This window comes from Desmodus rotundus, chromosome 3 (genome assembly GCF_022682495.2).
Source record: "Desmodus rotundus isolate HL8 chromosome 3, HLdesRot8A.1, whole genome shotgun sequence".
Classification (NCBI taxonomy): Eukaryota; Metazoa; Chordata; class Mammalia; order Chiroptera; family Phyllostomidae; genus Desmodus; species Desmodus rotundus.
The window spans coordinates 18,079,170-18,101,739 of NC_071389.1; the positions used below are offsets into that span (position 1 = coordinate 18,079,170).

At 52.3% G+C, this 22,570-nt stretch overlaps 1 protein-coding gene across 2 annotated transcripts in view; it reads left to right on the plus strand.

Moving 5' to 3' along the window:
* Positions 1-22,570, plus strand: part of PTPRU (protein tyrosine phosphatase receptor type U) — a 76,846-nt gene that overhangs the window by 8,390 nt on the left and 45,886 nt on the right. For both annotated transcript variants that reach the window (XM_045190753.3, XM_053921168.2), the window contains exons 2-8: positions 6,123-6,254; positions 9,017-9,288; positions 9,756-9,837; positions 9,941-10,056; positions 10,398-10,572; positions 11,115-11,408; positions 20,639-20,947. In XM_045190753.3, coding sequence (XP_045046688.2) covers positions 6,123-6,254; positions 9,017-9,288; positions 9,756-9,837; positions 9,941-10,056; positions 10,398-10,572; positions 11,115-11,408; positions 20,639-20,947 — 1,380 coding nt within the window. The remainder of the gene's footprint in view (positions 1-6,122; positions 6,255-9,016; positions 9,289-9,755; positions 9,838-9,940; positions 10,057-10,397; positions 10,573-11,114; positions 11,409-20,638; positions 20,948-22,570) is intronic.

Here is a 22,570-nt window from a genome sequence, read left to right on the forward strand (position 1 = left end):
CCCGGACACCTGTCTCACTGCACTGGTGCGCTGTGCCTCTGTGAGGTTCTGGGTCATGTCCACGATGGATTCGGCTCCTCTACACGGCATCGTGGTGCTGACCGCTCGGGCCATGCTGTTCCAGGTGCCTGGGCTGGGGTCTGCTCACACCGCTCGCTCTGCTCCCCTGCGTTGAATAACTGCATTCTGCCTCGGCGCAGTGTGGAGCTGTGGCCTCGCACCCTCAGCACACCACGCTGTGGGGCCACATAGCCCTCTCCCTCCACGGGACGGTTAGAGAGGGTAGATCTTCCCACTACACGGCGTGTGCACAGCCCTCTGCCTCTCTACTCTGCACTGTGTTTTTGTATGACACCGGGGGTCTGCACGGCAGGGGTCTGTGTGCTCTTGGCCTGCTGTCCCTCTGCACAGCACCGTCCTCCATTCGGTCCTCCGCCTCTCTGTGGAGTCTGGCCCCATCCCGTGCCTTCCCTTATACTGCCAATAGATCGGCCCTACTGTTAACCTTGGGATTTGGGGTGCTTATTGGTCAGGGAGATGGGGAGTGGGTCTGGCTTGTTTCCCTTTCTGTAGCTGGCTTCCTTCTAGCCTCAGTGGAGATGAAGGATATTGTATCTCTGGCCTTTGAGTCAGCTGGCCTTTGAGTTGACCTTCCTGGTTGCAGCTACGCTGAAGCCTGTGTGATTAGAAGGTGGACTATTGCTGCCAGCTCTGCCCTTAATTAATTGCTCATCAATTTTTCAGGGCTCTGGAGGGCAGCTCCAGAGAGCACTGGCTGCGGCCTGCATGTGACGGACTGGACAAGGAGGGCAGTGGAGTGGGCAGGGTCGGGTCTCTGGGCTGGGGTCATGCATGGGCCTGGAGCCTGGTGGGGTTGGTCGGGGTCAGACTCTCGGGGACCATATTGACCGTCTACTCTGCACAGGGCTTAGGGATTTAACCTCAGAAAGGGAGGAGGTGGGGGTTCCAGTTGGGGTGGAGAACCTGGGATAGGCTGGGGTGGGCAAGGATGTCCAGGCGTGTCCAGGCCGGTGTTGGCTCCAGGTTTGGGGGGGCACTGCCTGGAGTAGAAGTGTGGCTTTGGCCGATGACATAGGCCTGCGCTGTCCCTGGGGTGGTGTTTGGGCTCCCAGGCCAGGGCTGTGCTGGGATTGGGTGTGGCCCTGGCGCTCACTTTGTAATCTTCTAGGAGTTTTCTTTCTCCTGGGGCCGCCCTTGGGGACTGGGTGTTCTGTTGACTAACTGAAGGGAACACAGATCTCATCACATACAAACTCTGTTCACCTAGGGCTTTCAGAAGCCCCGGGTGGTGGCTGGCAGCTGCGGGTGGCCCAGAGCACCATTCCCTGCCGGGTGGGGAGGAGAGTCTGCACTCACGTGCTTGTGGTGCTCACACACACACACGCACACGCACACACAGACATGCGCAACTCTCCTCGCCCCCCCCCATGCAGCTCACCTTCCCCTTAGGCACGTGCATATCACTAAATGTGCACGTAAGTGTGCCCCTGCACACCCACACCCTCACAGCACACGCCCGGGGGACCCCTCCGGGAGACAGCCATACTCACTCTCGCCTCTGCCCCGTGGCATCTGTCTGCCCTCATGCCATTCACGCTCATGTGTGTGCTCACTCAAACGGGCTCAGCGTTCTGGAGGTAGAGTCGGCAGTGACCTGCTTCCCCACTTGTACTTCATAGGTGAGGAAGCAGGGGTTCAGGGAGGGCAAGCCACCTGCCCGTGGTCACACGGGGTGCTAGAGGCTCAGCAGGAGTTAGATCCGGGTCTCCTGCCTGAGGACTTGTAAGTCGGTACCAGGCTGTCGCTCTCACGGCCACGCACACACAGACACACACGCCTCAGCACGTGGAAACACATGCAGTGGGGGTGGCGGAGACCCTCAGCCAGACCTACACCAGGGCCGATCCCCCCACACACTCTGGCTCCTCCCGCAGAGGTTACTTTGCCCCTTACATCACCCCATCCGAGCCCAGCCGGATGTGGATAAACCATCCTCCTGCCTTCCCAAATTGTGGCTGACGGTTGCTCAGGCAACCGCCTGCCAGACGGGGGAGATTAGCTGAGGAATGTGGCTGGGCCGGTTTGAGCTGAGGCTGGGGGAGCTTGTGGTGGTCCTGCTTTGGTCAAGCCCGCCCTCTCAGGGACGTCCTGGCAGAGACAGGGAGGGGCCTGGCTTTCTCCCGTCCCTAGTGCAGTGGAGACTGGGTCCCTGAGGCTCAGACGGACGAGGCTGGGGTAAGGGAGTGTGCGCGTGCGTGTGCGTGTGTTGTGCGTCTCTGAGTGAGGCTGGAGTGTGCGATGTTTGCATCCAGGACGGGGACTGAGGGCCCTTTCCTCAGCAGTTCCTGACAGCTGACCCCCAGCCCCTTGGTGGCGTGACGTGCTCCTGATCCTGTAGTGCCCTCTGGAGAAGCCACCTGCCTCCTCAGGGCTTACAGAACACACCACTCGTCTCAGCAGAATCCAGGAGCTCCCTGCTCTAGCACCGCCGGTGGCCTCCCAACTCAAAGGAGGCCAAACCCCTCACCCTGGCACCAAGGCCTCCCTGATGTAGCTTTAACCCCTCCCTCCAGTCTCATCCCCGGCTGCTTCGGGCACTCGCTCCTCTCTGTGCCGGGACGAACTGTGTGTTCACTCACTGCCTCCCTTTGTCTCACACGCCCTTCCACCCAGCTCTGCTGGCCAGAACGGCACCCATCCCTCCTGGCCCTGCTCAGGTGCACCCACCTCCAGGAACCTTTCCTCTGCACCTCTCTCAGATCCCACCCTGGCGACCTCTCATTTGCCACCCCCCCTCATACTGGGAGGTCTGCGGGCAGGGCGGTTCTACCAGCCTTGTGCCTCCAGTGGTGCCAGCCTGGGCAGTGCCCTGTTCTGTCCGTGAACAATGGCCCGTGAATGTCACTGAGTTAACACCTGTGGCCAGTGCTACCCCAGGGCCTGGTTTTGTTTGTGTCTTATCTTCTTGATAGAAATAGGAGGCTTAAGGCCCAGCTTCTGGACCTGAAGGTGTGGCTGCGGGCAAGCCTCCTCATCTCTCTGGGCCTCAGTTTCCATAAGTTAAATAGGAATAACAGTAGCACCCACCTTCTGAGTTACTGTGAGGGTTCCCTGGTGCAGGCAGTCACGGGGGTAAGTGGCAGCCCCCTAGTGGTGGTGGTGGTGTGTGTGCCCGTGCCTGTGTCGGTGGAGCTGAGAGGGATTCCCTGCTACCATTCTTGCTCTGAACCCAAAGTGTGATCTAGTTTTTTTCCTCCTGGGCTGGTGGCCCCTAGCAGCAGCTGGGTCTCTGGCAGGAGCTGGGACTTGGCTTTGGATCTAGGCTTCTGAGCCGTCCAGACTGGAGGTCATGGGGGTTTTCCCAGGGCCTGGGAGGGCTGCTTGTTCCCATCTCAGCATGAGCTGGGGGGGAGGTGTGGGTGGGGTTTTCCTTGAGGACATTACCCACTAAGGGCTGTGGCTGGAATGGGCCTGGCTCAGACATACAGGACTGGGGATGGACACGGGCCAGGGAGAGGGAGTCATTCTGCCTCAGGGGGTCCCCTGGATGGAATCAGCTGGGGACATCATCCTGGCTGGGGTCCATTATTTGGCAGAGGTTGTGGGTCACTCCGGCCATGGTCAGTTGGTGTGGGGTCAGTCAGTCAGTCTGGTGGTCATTCTGGCTGAGGTTAGATGGTCTGGCAGTCAGCTGGGTGACAGTGGGCCACTCTGGCTCGGGTCTACCTGTGTGGGGTCACTGACCTGGGTCAGTCAGTCTGGGGTCTACTCTGGTTAAGGTCAGATGGTCTGGGGGTCCCTCTGGGGACCAGGTCAGTCAGTTTGGAAGTCCTGGCAGCACGTGAAGGAGGGAGCCAGCACTCTCAGGCTCACTCCAGGGCCATGGGTGAGACATCTGAGGCAGCTGCTGTGTTACTTGTGAAGGAACAGGAAGAACCTGAGCCCTAATTAGGGCTCTAAATTCTGGGCTTCCCTTCCTGGCAGTCCCTCTGCCTCAGGGAGGCCTTGGCTGAGACCCTCAGGAGCAGACTCAGCTCAGGCTGAATGAATTCACTTGTCCCCTCCTCCAGGGAGTCCTCCCTGACCATCCCTACTGGCCATGTCTTCTCTCTGTGCTGTACTGTGGGTCATTTTCTAACGGGAGAGCTGAGGCCTTCCCAGCACTGATGGGGTTAAAATCCACCTCCCACGGCCACAGGACATGATGCTGACCAGGGCTTTTCACATAAAGGGGCACACAGCTCAGCCTGGGTCTTGCCCCAGCTCTGGAGAGAGGCTTCTGTTATTTCCTTGCATGCACTCTGTGCCAGCCTCATGCCCGCTTCTCATCATTTTACACACTGATAGGGTCCAAGAAGAGGAAAGGAAAGCCCCCCAACAATGGCGAGCCCCTTTGTGCCTGGCTGTGCTGGGTGTGTTTCCATATGCCACTTTACATGATCCTCATAACAACCCAGCAAGTCCCTGCTGTGGATGAAACAAGAGCCTCCTAACGTGAAGTCGCTGGCTGCGTGTGCAAAGTCACTACTGTTCCTGGCATGTGGCACTCACGCCCCAACTGCTGTCTATTTCTCTTCCCTCCTCTTCTTGAGCCTGGGAAGCAGCTCAGGTTTGCTCCCTGTCTTAGTGAAGGCTTTTTTGGTGGGAGATGTGGACTTTGGCAACCGACCGACGTGGGTTCGGATCCTGCTTGCTATTCACGTAGGCTCGAGCGGCACGTGTGAGGAGCTGCTCTTTGCATGTGCCGTGGGCATGGTGCTAAGTGGACCCTGCACTGAATGCTCAGCAACCCATGTGTGGGTGGGAAACTGAGGCTCAGAAAGGAGAAGTGACTTGCCCACAGTCACAAGGGTTGGCAAACTGCAGAGTCAAGATTCACTCCCAAGTCTGATGCCAAAGCCCATTCACCCTCCTACCACATTACACTGTGGATGAACCCTCCACCCCTCGGAGCCTCAGTCGCCTCACGTGTCTCCTGCAGACACCCAGGGCTGGCGCGTTTGTGCCTGCTTCCTTGCCCCTTGCTCAGGCATATGCCAGGTCTCAGATGCTTCCAACTGCCCCGATGGGACTGCGAACGCTGAGGCTGGGCAGTGGGTGCAGGGGCTTTCTGATCCAGTGGTGTTCATCAGGTGTCCATCTCTGGGCTTGGATGAGCTAGCTAAGATTTACGGCCCTCATTGCCAGCCAGAGGTCTCGCGTCCACTTCAGTGCCTGCCTCCTTCCCCTTCTTCTCATGTAACCTGCAAATACCGGTTCCGAATCATGAGAATTTGCTTCTTCTACTCATACATGTGCCCTATCCACACATGACTGTGCTTTCGCGTGTCGCATTCCTGCAGGCAGAGACCTAAGTCGGGTGACTTTGGGCAATGACTGAAACTCCGAAGCTCGTCCGTCAAGTGGGGATGATAGTGGCACTCCCTCTGAAGGCCAGGCCTAAGTGCGAGTCTGCGTGGGAAGTGTTCAGGGCTTGTCGTAAGCCTGTCGCCAGTGTTATTTTTAGGGAGGTACTGTCAGGGCTGGTGTAGGTCACTCATGACCCTGCCAGTCTTGGGGTCCGCTGTGTCTGTCCTCTCTGTGGAGTTGGAGGGGCGGGCGATGGGACATTGACTAGCAGTCAGGAGATCTCGTTTCAAATCCCCTCTCTGTCGCTAACCGGCTGTGTGACCTTGAGGAAGTCATTCTGCCTCTTAGGGCCTCAGTTACCGCCTCTGTGAAATGGGGGTAATTCCAGTCCTGCTGTCACGAGTTGTTGTGAGGCTGTAATGATAGAGCAGCGATGATAACTAGTTTTTGGCCAGGAGAGTCTTTGATGGGTGGTTGAGTGGTAGGGGGTCCTGGAAAGTATGGGGGCGGGGGCATTGTGCGGAGGCCTGGCATCAGGAGGAGCCAATGAAAAGAGGGTCTTGGTAGAGGGAGAGGTGGAGGAGGGAGAGTTTCGTGGGAGGGCGCAGTGAGGGGAGGGCCTGAGGAGAGGGAGTGGAGGTGGGTGGGCCTGGGTGGGAGGGGACAGTGTGGGGGGCACCTGGAGGTAACCCAGGAGCCCTCCTGGCCCGCAGCCTTGTCCTGGCCTTGCTAACCAGGCCCCGCCCTTGCAGCCGGCTGCACCTTCGAGGAGGCAAGTGACTCAGCAGTGCCCTGTGAGTACAGCCAGGCCCAGCACGACGACTTCCAGTGGGAGCAGGTGCGGATCCACCCTGGCGCCCGGGCGCCTGCGGACCTGCCCCACGGTGAGTCTACTCTCGGCCGCCATTCCCCATTTGTCTCCTTCTGCTGTGTGACCGTGGGTTCCTTCCTCACTCTCTGGGCCTCCTCTGCTTTGGCATTTGTGATGACATACGTGACACTGTGGACGTGGAGCTCTCTGGACACTGCCCGATTGTGTACATCATATAGTTTCCCCCGTGAAATGGGTGTAGGTCCAAGTAATCAAAGACTCTCTCTTCTCCCCAAGAGCCTCTGAATCCTGGTCTCCTGGGACCTGAAGATGCTGACAGATGCTGACAGATGTGACACTGGGGCTGCATATGTGTGAACCCTTCCTTCCCGGGCCCCTCTTCTCTTGCAAGCCCCAGATCCTTCCCAACTTCCACAGTGCCTGCCCCTGTTTCAGGATGGGGCACTTTGCGCATTGTGAGCCCTGGACTGGGGAGCCAGGAGACGAATTACGTGCATGGATTCTAGTTCTGGCCTCCTGCAAATGGCCCCTAGGGCGCTGGTGCCAGCTTCGTGAAGAATGGGCTTCAAATCCTGGCACTATCACTTTATCAGCTTTGTGACCTCGGGCAAGTCACTTAACTTTTCTGGGCTTCCATTTTCTTAACTGTAAAACGGGGAGAATAATTCATTTCATAGGGGTATTAAAGTATATAACATGGGGTTTGATTAATGTTTAGTTGCTATTGTTGGAGGTATTTGAAGGGGCCCAATTACTAGCACCCCTCTTCTCTGGGTGCAGAATCAACTGGGAGTTAATAAAGGGATAAGACAGGTAGAGGCCAAATTACTGACCTTCTTACCGATAAAGGCTGGGTGGGAGGAGATAAGGTAGTGTGAGAACCACATGTGCCTGCTGAGGGAACCTCAGGGCTGGATAGTCTGGGGGCCCCTTCCTCTTTGCCCTATCACAGTGGGGGCTGGGTCTAACGGCTCAGCCCTCAGCATGGCTGGGATTGCAACTGCTGTGGAGGGTGCGGGGGAGGGGCAAGGGCACCAAAGATTCTCAGCGGTGGGGACAGGAGTGGGAGCCAACAGGAGAGATGCCCTCCACGCCCTGGCTTGCGTGGCCTCCAGTCCTCACCTCCCTCACTGGCATTGCCTCCTGGAGGCCTTCCCGCCTCCCCTTCTCCACACTGCGCCCTCCCTGGAGCTTTCGTCTCTGCCTTTGCAGGGCTCCCAGCTCCTTGTTTGACCTCTGTACCCTCAGGTGTCAAAGTCAGACCTGTGTGACAGTGATCTGTCAAGGTGTCCCCCATGGTAGGGCCCTGTGTGGGCTGTCTCCATGTCCCCAGGGCCCAGGCTCAGTCTGGTATGTGGTTGGCACGCAGGGATGAGGTGATTTGAATTCACCTCTAACAGCCTGACCACCCTGTGTGGGCTGTGCCTCTCACACACCAAGCAGAGGTGAGAAAGGGGAGAGAGAAATTAAGCAAATAACGTGGGCCTTGGACTGGATCCTGGGGATGCAGTGGTCAGCAAGGGGGACACAGTCTCTGCTTTCCTGGTGCTGTCTGTCTTGGGGAGGGCGTGGAGGGTGGAGAGAGAAGGAACAGAGCAGGAGAGAGGAGAAGGAAGAGACAGGGATGAAGGGAGTAAACGAAAGAAGGGTGGGGGTTGCCAAGTGAGAAAAACCTAGAGAAAAGGAGAGAGGCGGAGGGAGCAGAAGGAAGAAGCAAGAACCAAGTGTCAGATTGAGTGGGGAGAGACACACACGGCTGCTCACAGGGAGAGGAGAGAGGAGGACTGGAGTGGGCCAAGAGAGGGCCCACTGTGGGGGGCTGGGATCTGTCCCTTCCTGAGAGGGGATGGGGACCTGGGGCTTTGTGTACTAACCCACCAGGACCAAAGCAGAAGCAGCCTTCACAGGCTTCTGGCTCGCAGAGATGAATGAGATCGCCTCTGCGGAGTCCCCGGGGAGCCCTCCCGGAGCGAGAGTTGAATGAGCTTGTGTTGGCTGGCAGCCAAGCCCAGGAGGAGGCAGCGCTTGGTGGCTGCTGGCACCCCCTTGGCAGCTGCTGGGGCTTTCTCCCCACGGAAGGGAAGCCATAATCCCTCAGCCAGGTCCTGAGGAGGCCGGCCCACTGCCTCACCCCACTCCCAGGCCAGCTCACAGCCTGCATCTCTGAGGAAGGGGCAGGGCTGCCTTCCTTCAGGTTGGAGACCAAGAGAATTGTATCTCAGGAATTTAGACTCGGGTTGAGGGGGGGCGCTGGAAGAGAAGTTGAGAGTCCTTTCTTGCAACCTGCTCTATACGTTCACTCAGCTTGGGTTCAGATCCTGTGCTGGGGACACAGTGGAGGCTCGAGGCACCACAGGCTGCTGGGAAACAGACACACCTTTATTAATGATCTAAGGGGAAGCCCGTAGAAAGACGGGGTGGGGGTGAAACTTCAGAAGAGGGGGCCTTTGAGGGCTTGCCATGCCAGGCTCTTGACTGCGGAGATGAGTGGCCTAGTCCCTGCCTCCAGGGACAGCTCCGAACAGGGGGAAAAGCCTTGGATCAGCCTGAGTTTGGATGTGATTGTAGGTGATGAGGAGCAAGAAAGGGTTTTGTGCTTTTTTGCTGCTCCAACTCTCTCTTTTGGGGAACAGACATAGGGAAGTGCAGGGACTTACCCAGTGAATGAGAGCTGGAACCAGAACTCAGAACCCCTGGCTCATGGTGGGTACACATGCCCGGGGTCCTTTGATTCGGGCCCCCCTCTGTGCCCCTCTGACCTGGGTCCTCCCCCGTGGTCTCCTTATCTCCTGACTCGTCCTCCTCTCTTTCCAGGCTCCTACCTGCTGGTCAATGCTTCCCAGCATGCTCCAGGCCAGCGGGCCCACGTCATCTTCCAGAGCCTGAGCGAGAATGACACCCACTGTGTGCAGTTCAGCTACTTCCTGTACAGCCGGGACGGGCACAGCCCAGGCACATTGGGAATCTACGTGCGGGTCAATGGAGGCCCCCTGGGCAGCGCTGTCTGGAACATGACTGGATCCCACGGCCGCCAGTGGCACCAGGCTGAGATGGCTGTCAGCACCTTCTGGCCCAATGAATATCAGGTAGGCTGAGTTCAGTCTGTGGTCGGCTTATGCTTTGGGGCAGGGGGTGGAGGGGTGTCCGCTTCAGGCCAGACTAAGTGAGTGGCTAAGGTTGGAATTAGTTTGTTCAGCGTCAGGAGTCAATCTGTGGTCAAGGTCAGGGGTCAGTCTATGGTCAGTGCTGGGTTATTCAGTGAGGGTTCAGTCTGCGTTCAGCATCAGAGGTCATTCTTAGTGGGAATAGTCTATGGCTGGGCTCGAGGGTGAATTGGAACTGTGCCCCTGTCTGGCTGGGAAGAGTTTTGCTGCTTGAAGAATTGGGATGGAACCTCTGGCCTTGACCTTGTTAGATCGGGGGGGGTGGGGGGGGGGGGTGGGGGGGGTGGGGGGGGGCTGGAGCAGAGAGAGCTGAGAGGGGCTCTTGTGGACGCCTCCCCAGGCAGGGCTGGAGGAGTGTCATTCTGAGGGGACCCTCCCGCCTCTCCCAGGTGCTGTTTGAGGCCCTCATCTCCCCAGACCGCAGGGGCTACATGGGCCTAGATGACATCCTGCTCCTCAGCTACCCCTGCGGTGAGTTCCAGACCACTGGGGTGCGGGGTGAGGGGTGCGGGCCCTCGCAGCTCTGCCTGCAGGGGGCGCAGACCCGACTCACTCCGCGGCTGTATTCCCGCAGCAAAAGCCCCGCACTTCTCCCGCCTGGGCGACGTGGAGGTCAACGCTGGCCAGAACGCCTCCTTCCAGTGCATGGCCGCAGGCCGAGCTGCGGAGGCGGAGAGTTTCCTCCTGCAGGTGAGGGGGGCGGGAACCTTGGCCAGAGTGTGTTGGGGGCCTCTTCCGGACCCTGGCTCTGCGCTGCCCTCTTGGGTGCCCGCACCCCCCCAGGACGGGGTGCGGCCCCAGGCTCCCCCAACCGCACTATCCATCAGAGGTAGAGCTACCATCTTTCTTTAATCAGCTCCGCAGCTTCCTGTGGCCGAGCGGGTTCCGGGAACCCCCTGTGCCCCCCGTGTGGGTAGTAGGGACGGCTAAATGGGGCCAGGACAGTGCCTACTCCCTTCGGCCGGGTCAGAGGGAGGTTGGGACCTTCTCTCCCTGGCGTCCCTGACTCTGTTGCCCCTCTCCTCGGGCAGCGGCAGAGCGGGGCGCTGGTGCCCGCGGCCGGCGTGCGGCACATCAGCCACCGTCGCTTCCTTGCCACCTTCCCGCTGGCCGCAGTGGGCCGCGCAGATCAGGACCTGTACCGCTGTGTGTCCCAGGCCCCGCGCGGCGCGGGCGTCTCCAACTTCGCAGAGCTCATCGTCAAGGGTCAGCGCGCACGCTCTCGGAGGGCGGGGACGATGGGGTTTGGGGAGCAGGGTCTTACAGGCTCGGGGTCTGACCCGAAACTTGGTCTAAGGGGCTGGAAGTGTCTCTCGGGACACTCCCAATTCTTCTCGGGAGGTCTTAATGGAGGGGGTGGAGTTCGACTGGGAGCCGGACCTGCTGGACGACCTGGTCAAGGCGTTGAGCCAGGCAAGGCGGGATCAGGCTGCAGGGACTGGGGTTGACCCGAGTTGGCACGCGATCAGTCCCTGGAGGCGAGGCCTTGGGGCTTCCAAGGGGAAGAGAGGGAGAGGGAGTGGGCTGAGAGGTGAGGAAGGGGTCAGCCTTTGGAGTGGGGCGCCTTTAGGTCCTGGGCATTTAATGGGGTAGAGAGAAGCGTTCTGGTCGAGGACCTGGGGGCTGCGCGAGGGTCCAGGCAGGATGGGGAGGGCTCTTGGGGATTTGGGTGTGATGGGATGCGGAGCTGGGGCCTGGGGCCTCACAGCAACATCCGTCGGCTCCCCCTCCACCCTGTGTCCTCCCAGAGCCCCCCACTCCCATCGCACCCCCGCAGCTGCTGCGCGCCGGTCCCACCTACCTCATCATCCAGCTCAACACCAACTCCATTATTGGCGACGGGCCAATAGTGCGCAAGGAGATTGAGTACCGCATGTCGCGCGGCCCATGGGCAGAGGTGCACGCGGTCAACCTGCAGACCTACAAGCTGTGGCACCTGGACCCCGACACGGAGTACGAGATCAGCGTGCTGCTCACACGCCCGGGTGAGGGAGGCACCGGCCGCCCCGGGCCGCCCCTGGTCAGCCGTACCAAGTGCGCAGGTGTGTGCCTCATGAACCCACTCCCTCGCTGGGACACCCTGGCCGGGTCAGGGCCCCCAAGGGGGAAAGTGGCGCAATCTGAGAGGTAGTGTGGGCTGCATCTGTGCTTCTAAAACTTGCTAAGAGGTGATTTTTCCTCAATCTTTGTTATGGTAAAGACAAAGATGATAACTGACTTGTAACTTTGTGCCAGGCACTCATACATGTGTGCACACACATACTCTTACCGATGTAAAACTCACAACCACCCCATGATCTCGGTACTCCCGTCATGTCCATTTTGCAGATGAAGTGACTCAGGTACGGAGATGTTAAGTGGCCCAAAGTAACACAGCTAGGAAGTGGCAGAGCTGGCATTGCCACCCTTGACTGACTGTCTCCAGAATCTGTGTTCTTCATTCTATGTCACCCCATCTACATTAAATAAACAACTGAACACCGTTAAATAAAGAAGTGTATTATTAAATGTAGCTGGATTCTCTGGTCTAGGCATTTGAACTGAGGTCTGCTCCTCCACCTTGAAAAGGGTAAAGCATCTTAATCCGAAGAGAAATTGAGAAAAGAACAATTTTCTCACTCTGTGATTTCAGCTTTTCTTAAAATTGGAATTTCATTGCAATAATTGTAGATTCATATGCAGTTGTAAGGAAAAAACAAAGACAGAATCCCCTATACACTCTCCCCAGTTGCCTGTAATGGTAACCTTTCGCAAAGCTGTAACATAATATCACAATGAGGATATTGACATTGATGTAATCCACAGGTCTTGCGCAGATTTCTCCAGTCCCACTCGTCCTCGTCATTTGTGTGCAGTTTGTTCTGCACAGTTGTCGCCTGTGTAGGTTTGTGTATTCATCACCACAGTCAAGATGCCAAGCAGTTCCGTCAGCTTACAATCCTCCGTGTTGCTCTCTTACAGCCACACCCACCTCCAGTCCTTCCTGCTCCCCCGACCCTGATAACCTTCATTTCTAAAATGTTGTCATTTCAAAAAGGTCACATAAGTCATGAAATCATTATATAACCTTTTGGAATTGATTTTTACATTTGGTACCACTTTTATTGAGATATAATGCACACCTCATATAATTCCCTCATTAGAATGTAGTGTTTTTAGTATATTCAGAGATGTGCAGCCATCAACACAGTCGACTTTCAGACATTTTCAGCACCCCAAAAGGAAACCTTCTCCCCTTTAGTAGCCCACTCCTTTCTTTCCAACACTAGGCGAGCAATAGTTTCCTCTGTCTCTGTGGATTTGCCTTTTTGTGGACACTTCATATGAATGGAATCTTACAACATACAGTTTCTCTTTTTGTGACTGGCTTCTTTCACTTAGGACAATGTTTTTAGGGTTTATCCATCTTGTGGCGTGTATCATTACTTTATTCCTTTTTAGTACTGAATATAATATTGTGTCGTATGGACAATACTACAATTTCTCTATTCATCAGCTGATGGATATTTGGGGTGTTTATGCTTTTTGGCCATTATGAACAATATTGCTGTGAATATTCACGGACAGGTTTTGGTGTGGCTGTATGTTTGCATTTCTTCTGGTATGTAGCGTATGTGTCATGTGGCAACTATGTCAAAGCGGCCGTCCCATTTTGCATCCCCGTTAGTAGTGTGTGAGGGTTCCGATCTCTCGATGTTCTTGCCAACACTTGTTGTTGTCTGTCTTCTGATTGTAACCCTCCTCGTGGGTGTGAAGTGGTATCTTACCGGGGTTTTGTTTGCATCTTCCTGATGGTTAATGACATTCAACATTTTTTCATGTGCTCATTGGTCATTGGTATGTCTTCTCTGTAGAATTTTCTGTGTAGATCCTTTACCCATTTTAAGTTGGTTTTTTTTTCTTTTCCTTATTGAGTTGTAGGAGTTCTTTATATATTCCAGATACTAGACCCTTATTGGATATACTTGCAACCATTTTCTTCCATTCTGTGGGTTGTCCTTTAATTTTCTTGATGGTGTCCTATGAAGCATGAAAGTTTTTAATTTCGATGTAGCCCAGTTTGTCATATCTATTTATCAATAGCTTTTGATGTTATAACTAAAACTGTTGCCTAATCCAAAGTCACAAAGATTTACCCCTATATTTTCTAAGAGTTTCATAGTTTTGGCTCTTACGTTTAGGTCCTTGATCCATTTTAAATTAATTTTTGTATGTGGTGTGAGGTAAGGATCCAGCCTCATTGTCTTGTGTGTGGATGGCCAGGTGTCCCAACACCACGTACTGAAAAAACTCTTCTTTTCCAGTTGAATTGCTTTGGCACTGAGATTGATTGTTTTGTTCAGCATAATTCCCTGGAGATTTATCCAAGTTGTTGTGTATATTAGCAGTTCTTTCCTTTTTATGGCTGAGTAGTGTTCTGTGGTATGGGCGCACCACAGTTTGTTGAACCTTCCGCCTGTCGAAGGACATCTGGACTGGTGGCTTTTTGGCTGTTACAAGTAAAGCTGCTGTGAACATTTGCATATAGGTTCCTCATGGACATAAACTTTCTGGGATCAATGCTCCCAGCTGATGGGTCGTACAGTGATGGCATTTTTAGTTTTATTGGAAACTGCCAGAGTAGCTGGATTTTTTTATTTTTACCAGCAATGTGTAAGTGGTCCAGTTTTCAGCATTCTTGCCAACATTTGGTGTTGTCGTAATTTTTTTATTTTAGCCACTTTGAGAGGTGTATAGTAATATTCCTTTCTGGTCTTTGCATTTCTTCAACGCCTAGTGACGTTGAACATCTGATCATGTACATTTGTATTCCTCTTCAATGAATTGTTGATGTTTTTGCCCATTTTCTAACTGGATTAGTAACATTTTATTGTTGAGTTTTGAGCATTTTTCCACATTCTATATCTAGTCCTTTTGTTGGGTATATAGTTTGTAAATATTTTTCACCCAGCTTTTAACTTGTCTTTTTATCCTCTTTACCTGGTCTTTCACAGAACGACCATTTTTAATTTTGATGAGAGCCAATTTATAAAAGTTTCCTTTTATGAATTGTGCTTTTGGTGTCAAGTTTAAGAACTCCTTGCCTAATCCTAGATTCAAAAGATTTTCTCCTGTTTTTTTAACAAAACTGTAAAATAGTGTTTACATTTTATGCTTAAGTCCATGATCCATTTTGAATTAATTTTTGAATAAGGTACAAGGTTTAGGTTGAGGTTTATTTATTTTTGCCATTCATATTCTTAAGTGTTTCTTTTTATCCATAACAGCAAGATTTTTCATATTTCATTTGCATATATTGACTTTTATAGTTCCAAGGAATATATGTTTGTTGCTTTATTTAAAAACTGATCTGGGAACCAGCTAAAATCCAATTTAATGCTACATTTGGGGAGACCCCAGGGTGGTGGGCCGGAGTATTCCAGTGGGAATTACTTTCTAGCTGCGGGATGTAGGCCAAGTTACTTAACCTCTTAGAACTTTAGTTCCTTGTTTTATAAAGTGGGAATAATAATAATCTTTACCATATACACTGTGAAGATTCATTCACAAAGGTTTATTGGGTGCCTGTTATGTGTCAGGTATGCTAGGCATATAGGACTGGGACCAAGACGGACAAAGGCCACTAGCATGTGAGTTCTTCTGTGTGTGAAACTCACATTCTGGTGGTAGGAGACAGAAAACAAGGAATTATATAGTTTGTGAAATGATGATAAGGGTCAGGGAGGGGGAGGGGTTGTGGGGGTAGGAAGATTGTTATTTTAAAAGGGCTCAGGGGTCTGGGTTACTGAGAGGGTGACATTATAGCAGAGGCCTGAAGGAGGTGAGGACCAGGCCATGCAGGAAGCTGGAGGCATTGCTGGGGGAGGAACATTGCAGGCTGACTGAGAAGAGTGAGTTCAATATAGGCTGGAGGTGCTTGGCTTGTGTGAGGAGCAGCAAGGAGACCAGTGTAATTGCTGGCTAATGACTGAGGGGGGGATGACAGGAGACCAGGTCACAACCATGCTGGGGATGTGGGACTCAGGGCCATTTTACTTGGGGTGACCTGGGGGGCTACTGTGGGGTTTGGAGAGCAGGAGTGACATCATCTGCTTTGTTTAAAAGGATGATTCTGGCCCTTTTGTGGAGAATAGACTCTGAAAGGGCAAGGGGACCAGAGGAGAGGCCAGTGAGGAGGCTACAGCAGCACCCTGGCTGAGAGATGGTGGAGGCTGAGAGCTGGGAAGACGTGTGGGTGAAAAGTGGTTAGATTCTGGGTTTACTCTTAAGGGAGAGCTAACTGCACTTGCTGATGGATTGGATATGCAGTGAGAGAGAAGGAAATAGAGAGAAGTCAAGGATGGCTCCAAGGTGTTTTGCTTGAGCAGCTGGGAGGATGGAATTGTTGCTCACTGTGAAGGAGCAGACTGCAGGAGGAGCGGGGTGATGGGGGTTCGCAGATCAGGGGCTCCCTGTTGGAACTGTTGATGCTGAAGTGCCTGTTAGAGGGTCAGTGGAGATACTCATCAGGCAGATGGATTTCCGAGTGTGGAGTCCAGGGAAGAGGTTTGGGCTGCAGACACACATTTGAAAGTCAGAGTAGACATGGTGTAGATGGTATTTAAAGCCCTGAGACCGGATGAGGTCTTTTACGAGGGTGGTTCTCAGCCAGGGGTGATTTGTCTCCCGGGAGACACTTGCAGCGTCTGGAGACGTGTTGGTTGTCACAACGGGGGGTGGGGGTGGGGTGCTAATGGCATCAAAGGGTGGAGGAAGCAGGGGAAGCTGCTAAACAGTCCTACAGTGCACAAACAGCCCCCCACAACAAAGAATTATTGAATCCAAAATGTCGATAATGCCGAGGTGAGAACCCCACACCTAGTCCTTACATTTTAGGGAATAAGTGTAGATGGAAAAAAGAGGACTTGTGAGGCCTGCACCCTGGGGCCCTCCAGCGTTTTGGGTTAAATGCAGGTAATTGCATACAAATGCATTCAATACATGGGAAATACAGTGCCTAACACACGGTAAGCACTCCGTAAATGACAACTGTCATTGTCGTGGTGTTTTTAACTCTTCAAAGCCAGTTCTGGTCAGGTACTTAGAATAAAAGAAATCAGAGCTGGGGACCCGTAGAGAATCCCTGTTCCACTCCCGCTGGCGTACAGATGGGGGGGACGGAAACCCAGAGGGGGCGGGCACTTGCCGGTGGTCACGGAGGGGGTTAAAATCCTAGGTTTCCTGGTAATGGCTGTTGATCCCATTTTCCAGATGAGTAAACTTGAGATTTGGAAACTCAGTCACTTGCCCAACTCTCCCCAGAGAGTCCATAGCAGAGTCAGAACCAAAGTTTGAATGCCCTGCTTTCCGTCCCAGTGTTTGAAACGACATCCGAACAGCTGCCAGCATGGGCTGAGTGCCCACTTTGCGCCAGGCGCTGCGTACCATTCGACACAGGCCGGCCAGGAGGGAAGCCCAGGCAAGGACCAGACGGGCAGGACCCAAACGGCTCATCCCGCCCCTGTTAATTACATGTTTCTCCTTGTTGACATAGCCACTTCCTCCTTGCTTAGGCGCCTGGGCTGGTGGCCGTTGTGTTGGTGGCCAGCTGTGTTGTCATCCTCTCTATCCCCCTGACACTCCCTTCCCACAACATTATTTACCATAAAAACTATAATATAATGTCAGTAAAAGGCATTGAAAAAACCGCTCTCCATCTCACTGGCCTAGCCCAACAGCTGTTTGTTTTTCTGTCTCCTTCCACTCCCTGCCCATATGCACATTTTTACACCCTTGTTGTTGGGATGTAGGAAGCATTTGTATTCTGCCTCCTTCGCTTGATGCTATTACATGTGTTAGGTTGTTTATCATATTGTTTAGTGGGTGTAGAAGTCCATCGAGTGTCTCCATATTGCTGCACTATTTGTTTCTAGATTCCCATTATTATAAATAATACGACGTCGAAATAGTGCTGAGAGTGCTTTATTTCCTTCCTGAGTTTTCTTTAGGATAAGTAGACAGCAGCGGCTGAAGAAAGGGCTTTGACATACGGTGCTTTAAAAAGTGGTTGTGCTAATTTACACTGCTCCCAGTGTCTCACCTTAGTGCGTACCTATTTAAGTAACTCATTAATACGGGCTGGGCAATTTGACCCATCTCATGCAGCTCTCGCACTTGCTGTTCAAAGTAGGTGTCGTCGCCTCCGTTTTTCGGTCAGGGACCTCACGTTCCAAGGGGTTGAGTCACTTGCCTGAGGTCACAGAACTAATAAGGGGTGGACATGCAGGAATTGTAGTTTGGAGCACCGGGCCTCACCCCAAAGCCCCTTCCACAAGAAACAGTTGAATGGTTCAGGGTTACTGTATCCTCATTAGCATTATTAAAATAAACACATTTTGGACTAATCGAACAGATGTTAACTATTAGTCTTGTTGTTGTAATGTGTATTTTGACCTTTGGTCTCCGAGTGGCCTGTAGCCCTGTGGAATTCAGAGGGAGGGGGCTCGGAGGCCCCCAGGTTCTGCGTTGCCAGTGTGTGCTGGCAGCTGAAGGGAGTGTGTCTGGGTGCCAGATGGTTTTTGGAAACACAGAGAGACTCATGAATTCACACCCCTCAATCAACATATCAGTCTGTAGTCAACAAACTCTTTCAGCCTCTGGATCTGCCCAGATTTGATCAGGGTGGGGAGCGAAGAGACAAGCGAGCTTTCCTTTCAAAGACCCCTCAGCCCAGCAAGGTCGTAGGGGGCTGGCACTGCCGTGGGAGAATGAGATACTCTAGCATGGGGGTGGATGTTTCATCCTCCCAAGTTAGAGGCTGCTGTTTTGGGCCCTGCAAAGTGGTTTTAAAGAACCTGAGCAGGTTGCCAGTGTTTCAAAACCTGGAGGTTTCACATAAAAATCTGAGTTTCTGGCTTCTCTGTAAAATACGGGGGCATCTGGCAACCCTGAGCCTGTCGTCATGCCTGGTGACATTGCCTGGAGCTGGGCAGCAGCCGCCCGTTTTGGATGGGGAGGCTGCTTATTGTCCTGTCTGTCATACTCCAGGCCCAGTCTGTGTCACCAGTTTACATGTAACATCCCCTGCCCACCTCTAGATGCTGCAGGAGGGCGAAGGAAGCAGGACGCTTTGGCCAAGCAGAAGGATGGAGAGGAATGTGGGGCAGGTATTCCCGGGGGCAGGGATGGTGTGAGCAGAACCGCTCAGGCCTGCTCTCATTAGTGCAAATAAGGTAGTGGTACCTTGGCTCCCATAGACACCTTGAGACAAAACACGTGGGACGCAAGGACCAGAGCCAGAAAGTCAGGGAATAAACCTAGGACCTTTGAAAACAACGGCAGAGTCAGCACACACAAAATCCACCCCCTCCACCCCAAACACATAAGACTGATGGTTTAAAACAAGACTGCATAAAAAAACATTAGGAAAATCTCCATGGTCCAGGAAGGAAAAACCTAAGTGTAGTAAGTGGGCTTGCAGCCCGCAGTCCTCAGGTTGCCGTGAGCAGCGGGAGCCAGCCCTTTGTCAGATGGGGACCGGGTCTGCCATGCCTGTGGGGACGAGGGAGCCAGAGCTGTAAGAAGTCAAGGGGTGGGCTTGCTCCTAGCAGGTGTGGAAATATCTCTTTCTTGGCCAGATATATGACTGAAGACGTGGTCCTTGCCTGTGGCTCCGGGGAGCAAGGAGAACTCGCGGGTGGAAACAGAAACGTGTACCGTGCTACACCTGGGGCCAGCCTCTAAAGCTGTGCTAACCCACGTGTCCCTGTAAAGAGCAGCCTGGGCCGATGTTTCCTTGTGCATCTTCTTTGTAAAGTACATCCAGAGCACATCCATCACAGAAAAAACTATGATAGGACATCATCATTTTGAGAGGCCAAGCAGCAGTACCCTCTCCTCGGTTGGTTTCATTAAGGCGTTTCCTGAGATCCTTGAATGGGGACTCTTTGGCGCTCATAGAACTTGAGGGCAACGGAACTGCATTTCACAGAGTCAGGGTGCAAGAGAGAAAAGGACCCTCACTAGTAATCTTGGCTTCTCCCTCATGCCCCCATTTTACAGTTGAGGAAATTGAGGCCCAGGGATTTGCCTGAGATTGTACCGCTGGCCAATGAAGATGCTGGACTCGGGGCTGAACCCCCGGGTTCCATCCTGGCTTCGCTTCAGAAGTCTCAGTTTGTTCATTTATCAAATGGGGACATTTTTATGGCCCCACAGAGCCATCAAGAGGCTGTTACTGTTACATGTTTCTTCCTCTTGTTGGGGTAACTGTCTCTCCTGAGGCATTGGTGTGGGTTTTTTTTTTTTTTTTTTTTTTTTTTTGACAGTGAATTCCTAACAGGGAGGTTGGGTGGTGCTGGTTAATTAAGATCATGGGTTCTGGAGGCAGCCTGTCCTGATGTGAATCCCAGCTTCACCACTTACCTGTCTGTGCTACTGTGGGCAAGTTACTTAATCTCTCTGTGCCTCCATTTCCACATTTTTATGAGGCTAATGATAGCATTTGTCCATTGGATTTCAGGGAGGATTAAATGAAATAAAGCATTTTAAAGGCTCTAAAACAATGCCTGGCCCATACAAAGCCCCCAGCAAACGTTAACTGCCATTTTTATTATTTTCCTTATATAACATTGTATTTCTCTTTTTGCTTTGGTAGCCAGGGTACTCATCACTCTGTTTGAATCTTAGTTTTAGACACCCCTGTAGGACTTAATGGCATGCGTTTCTGTTTCCCTAACATTCTCTGGCATTTTAAAACTATTTGGTTCTCGTTTCCTCTATCATCCTGATTTCTGTATATTATTGTATCATATATTGCAGAACAACTTTGGAATTAATCTCTTAAGAAAAATATAGCAATAGGTTGATTCAGACTGGCCTGATGTGGTCCAGGAATTAGGAGGTAAACTGTGTTATCAAAACAAAATTACAGCTGATATTCTGTGGGGCCTAGTGTGTGTGTTGTTGCATGCCCTTTGCTTGTGTTACCTTAGACTTCACAACCGTCCTGTGAGGTTATTATTATCTCATTTTGAAGCTGAGGAGACTAAGGCTCAGCGAGGTGAGGCAACTCAGCCAGTGGTTGCCAGCGGCAAGCGGCAGAGCCAGGGTTCAGATGTGCCCCACCTGACCCCCAAACACACACCTCTACATTTCTAGGGGACCTCTTCAGCTCTCGGGGACAGAGGAGGGATGATTTCAGTCAACTGACTGAGATGTTTTCCTCTCTGACTTCTCTACCCCTTCTCTTCCCATTTCCTCTGCCTTCTTCTCTCTCTCCCGGGTTCCCCAGAGCCCATGAGGGCCCCCAAAGGCCTGGCTTTGGCTGAGACCCAGGCCCGCCAGCTGACCCTGCAGTGGGAACCGCTGGGCTACAATGTGACCCGCTGCCACTCCTACACCGTGTCCCTGTGCTATCACTACACCCTGGGCAGCAGCCACAACCAGACGGTCCGGGAGTGCGTGAAGATGGAGCGGGGGCTCAGCCGCCACACGATCAAGAACCTGCTGCCCTACCGGAACGTTCACGTGCGCCTCGTCCTCTCTAACCCCGAGGGGCGCAAGGAGGGCAAGGAGGTCACTTTCCAGACCGACGAGGACGGTAAGAGCCCCAGCCGCGATTCCCAGGGTCCTCGGGGCCTCCCACAGACCGCCGTGTCTGAGACCGAGATGTGAACAGGAACGTTTTTTTGCTTAGGATTAAATCAACTCTGTAACAACAAAGTAGTGATAGCTAATATTTATTCTCTGGAAGCCTTTGGGTTAATTGGTATAATTTCTTCCTTAAATGTTTGGAAGAATTCAGCAGTGAAGCCGTGGGCCTGGAGTATTCTTTGTGGCAGTGTTTTTAAATAACGGTTTTAATTTTTAAAATAGATTTTGGGATACTCAGATTTTCTCCTGTATTGGTTTTGGTGTACTGTGTTTTAAGGAATTTACTGTGTTTTAAGGAATTGTTCATTTCACCTAAATTGTCAAATTCCTTGACATAAAGTTGGCTATAATATTCTCTTATATTTATTTAACATCTGTAGGGTCTATATGATATCCCCCTTTTCATTCCTGATACGGTAATTTGTGTCTTCTCTCTTGGGAGGTGAACTGTGTTATTAAAACAAGACTGTAGCTAATACTTTTTAGGGCCTGTTGGGTATTAGCTGTTGTTGCATGTGCTTTTCACACATCCCCTTAAACTTCACAACCGTCCTGTGTGGTAGGGCCTATTGTCATCTCATTTGGAAGCTGAGGACACTGGGGCTCTGAGAGGGGAAGCGACTCCGCCACCGGTTCCAGCTGCACCTGGCGGAGCCAGGGTTCAGATGTGCCCCCCCTCCCCTGACTTGAAGACTCGTTCACTCTTGCTAGAGATTTATAAGTTTTATTAACCTCTGCAAAGGGGCAACTTCGGCTTTGTTGATTTTCTTTATTGTATATTTATTTCCTTTTTTATTATACTTTCTTTGGATTTGGTCAGCTGTTCTTTTACCTTTTGGGGATGGAAGCTTATTAGAGCATTATTTTGGAACTTTCTTCATTTCTGATATAAGCATTTGAAGCCATACATTTCCCCGTCAGCCCCGCGTTACCTGCGCTCGTGAGTTCTGATAAGTCCCATCTTTATTATCATCCTGTTCAAGATATTTTCTAATTTCTGTCATGATTCCTTCTTTGACACAAGAATTATTTAGAATTATGTTGCTTAATTTCTAGGCAATTGGGACTTTTCTAATTATTGTTTTGTTATTCATTTCTAGCTTAATTCCACTGTGGGCAGTGGAATTCTGGTCTTTTGAAATTTGATCCTCGCTTTACAGACCAAGCTGTAGTTAAATGTTGGTGAATGTTTCGTGTGTACTTGGAAAAGTGTGCATTCTGTCCTTGCTGGGTGTAGTGTTCTACTTATGTCCAGCTGATGCTTAGCCAGCACTGGCTACCCACGTCAAGCCCTATTCTGAATGCTTTCCGTATATTCGTGCGTATAATTCCATGACAGCCCTACGTGGTAGGTTACTGTTACCATTCCCATTTTGCAGATGAGATCACATAGCTGGTGGATGGGTCGCAGAGCTGGGTTTTAAACCGGGCCATCTGCTTCAGAGTTTTCGTTCCCAGCAGCCCCACTGCCAGCACAGGTCCAGAGCCTTCCCCAGATTCCTGCAAATCCCCGGGCGCCCGAAGCTGCTCGGTGGACAGTTTTTCTTGCCTGTGCACAAGTGCAGTTTCC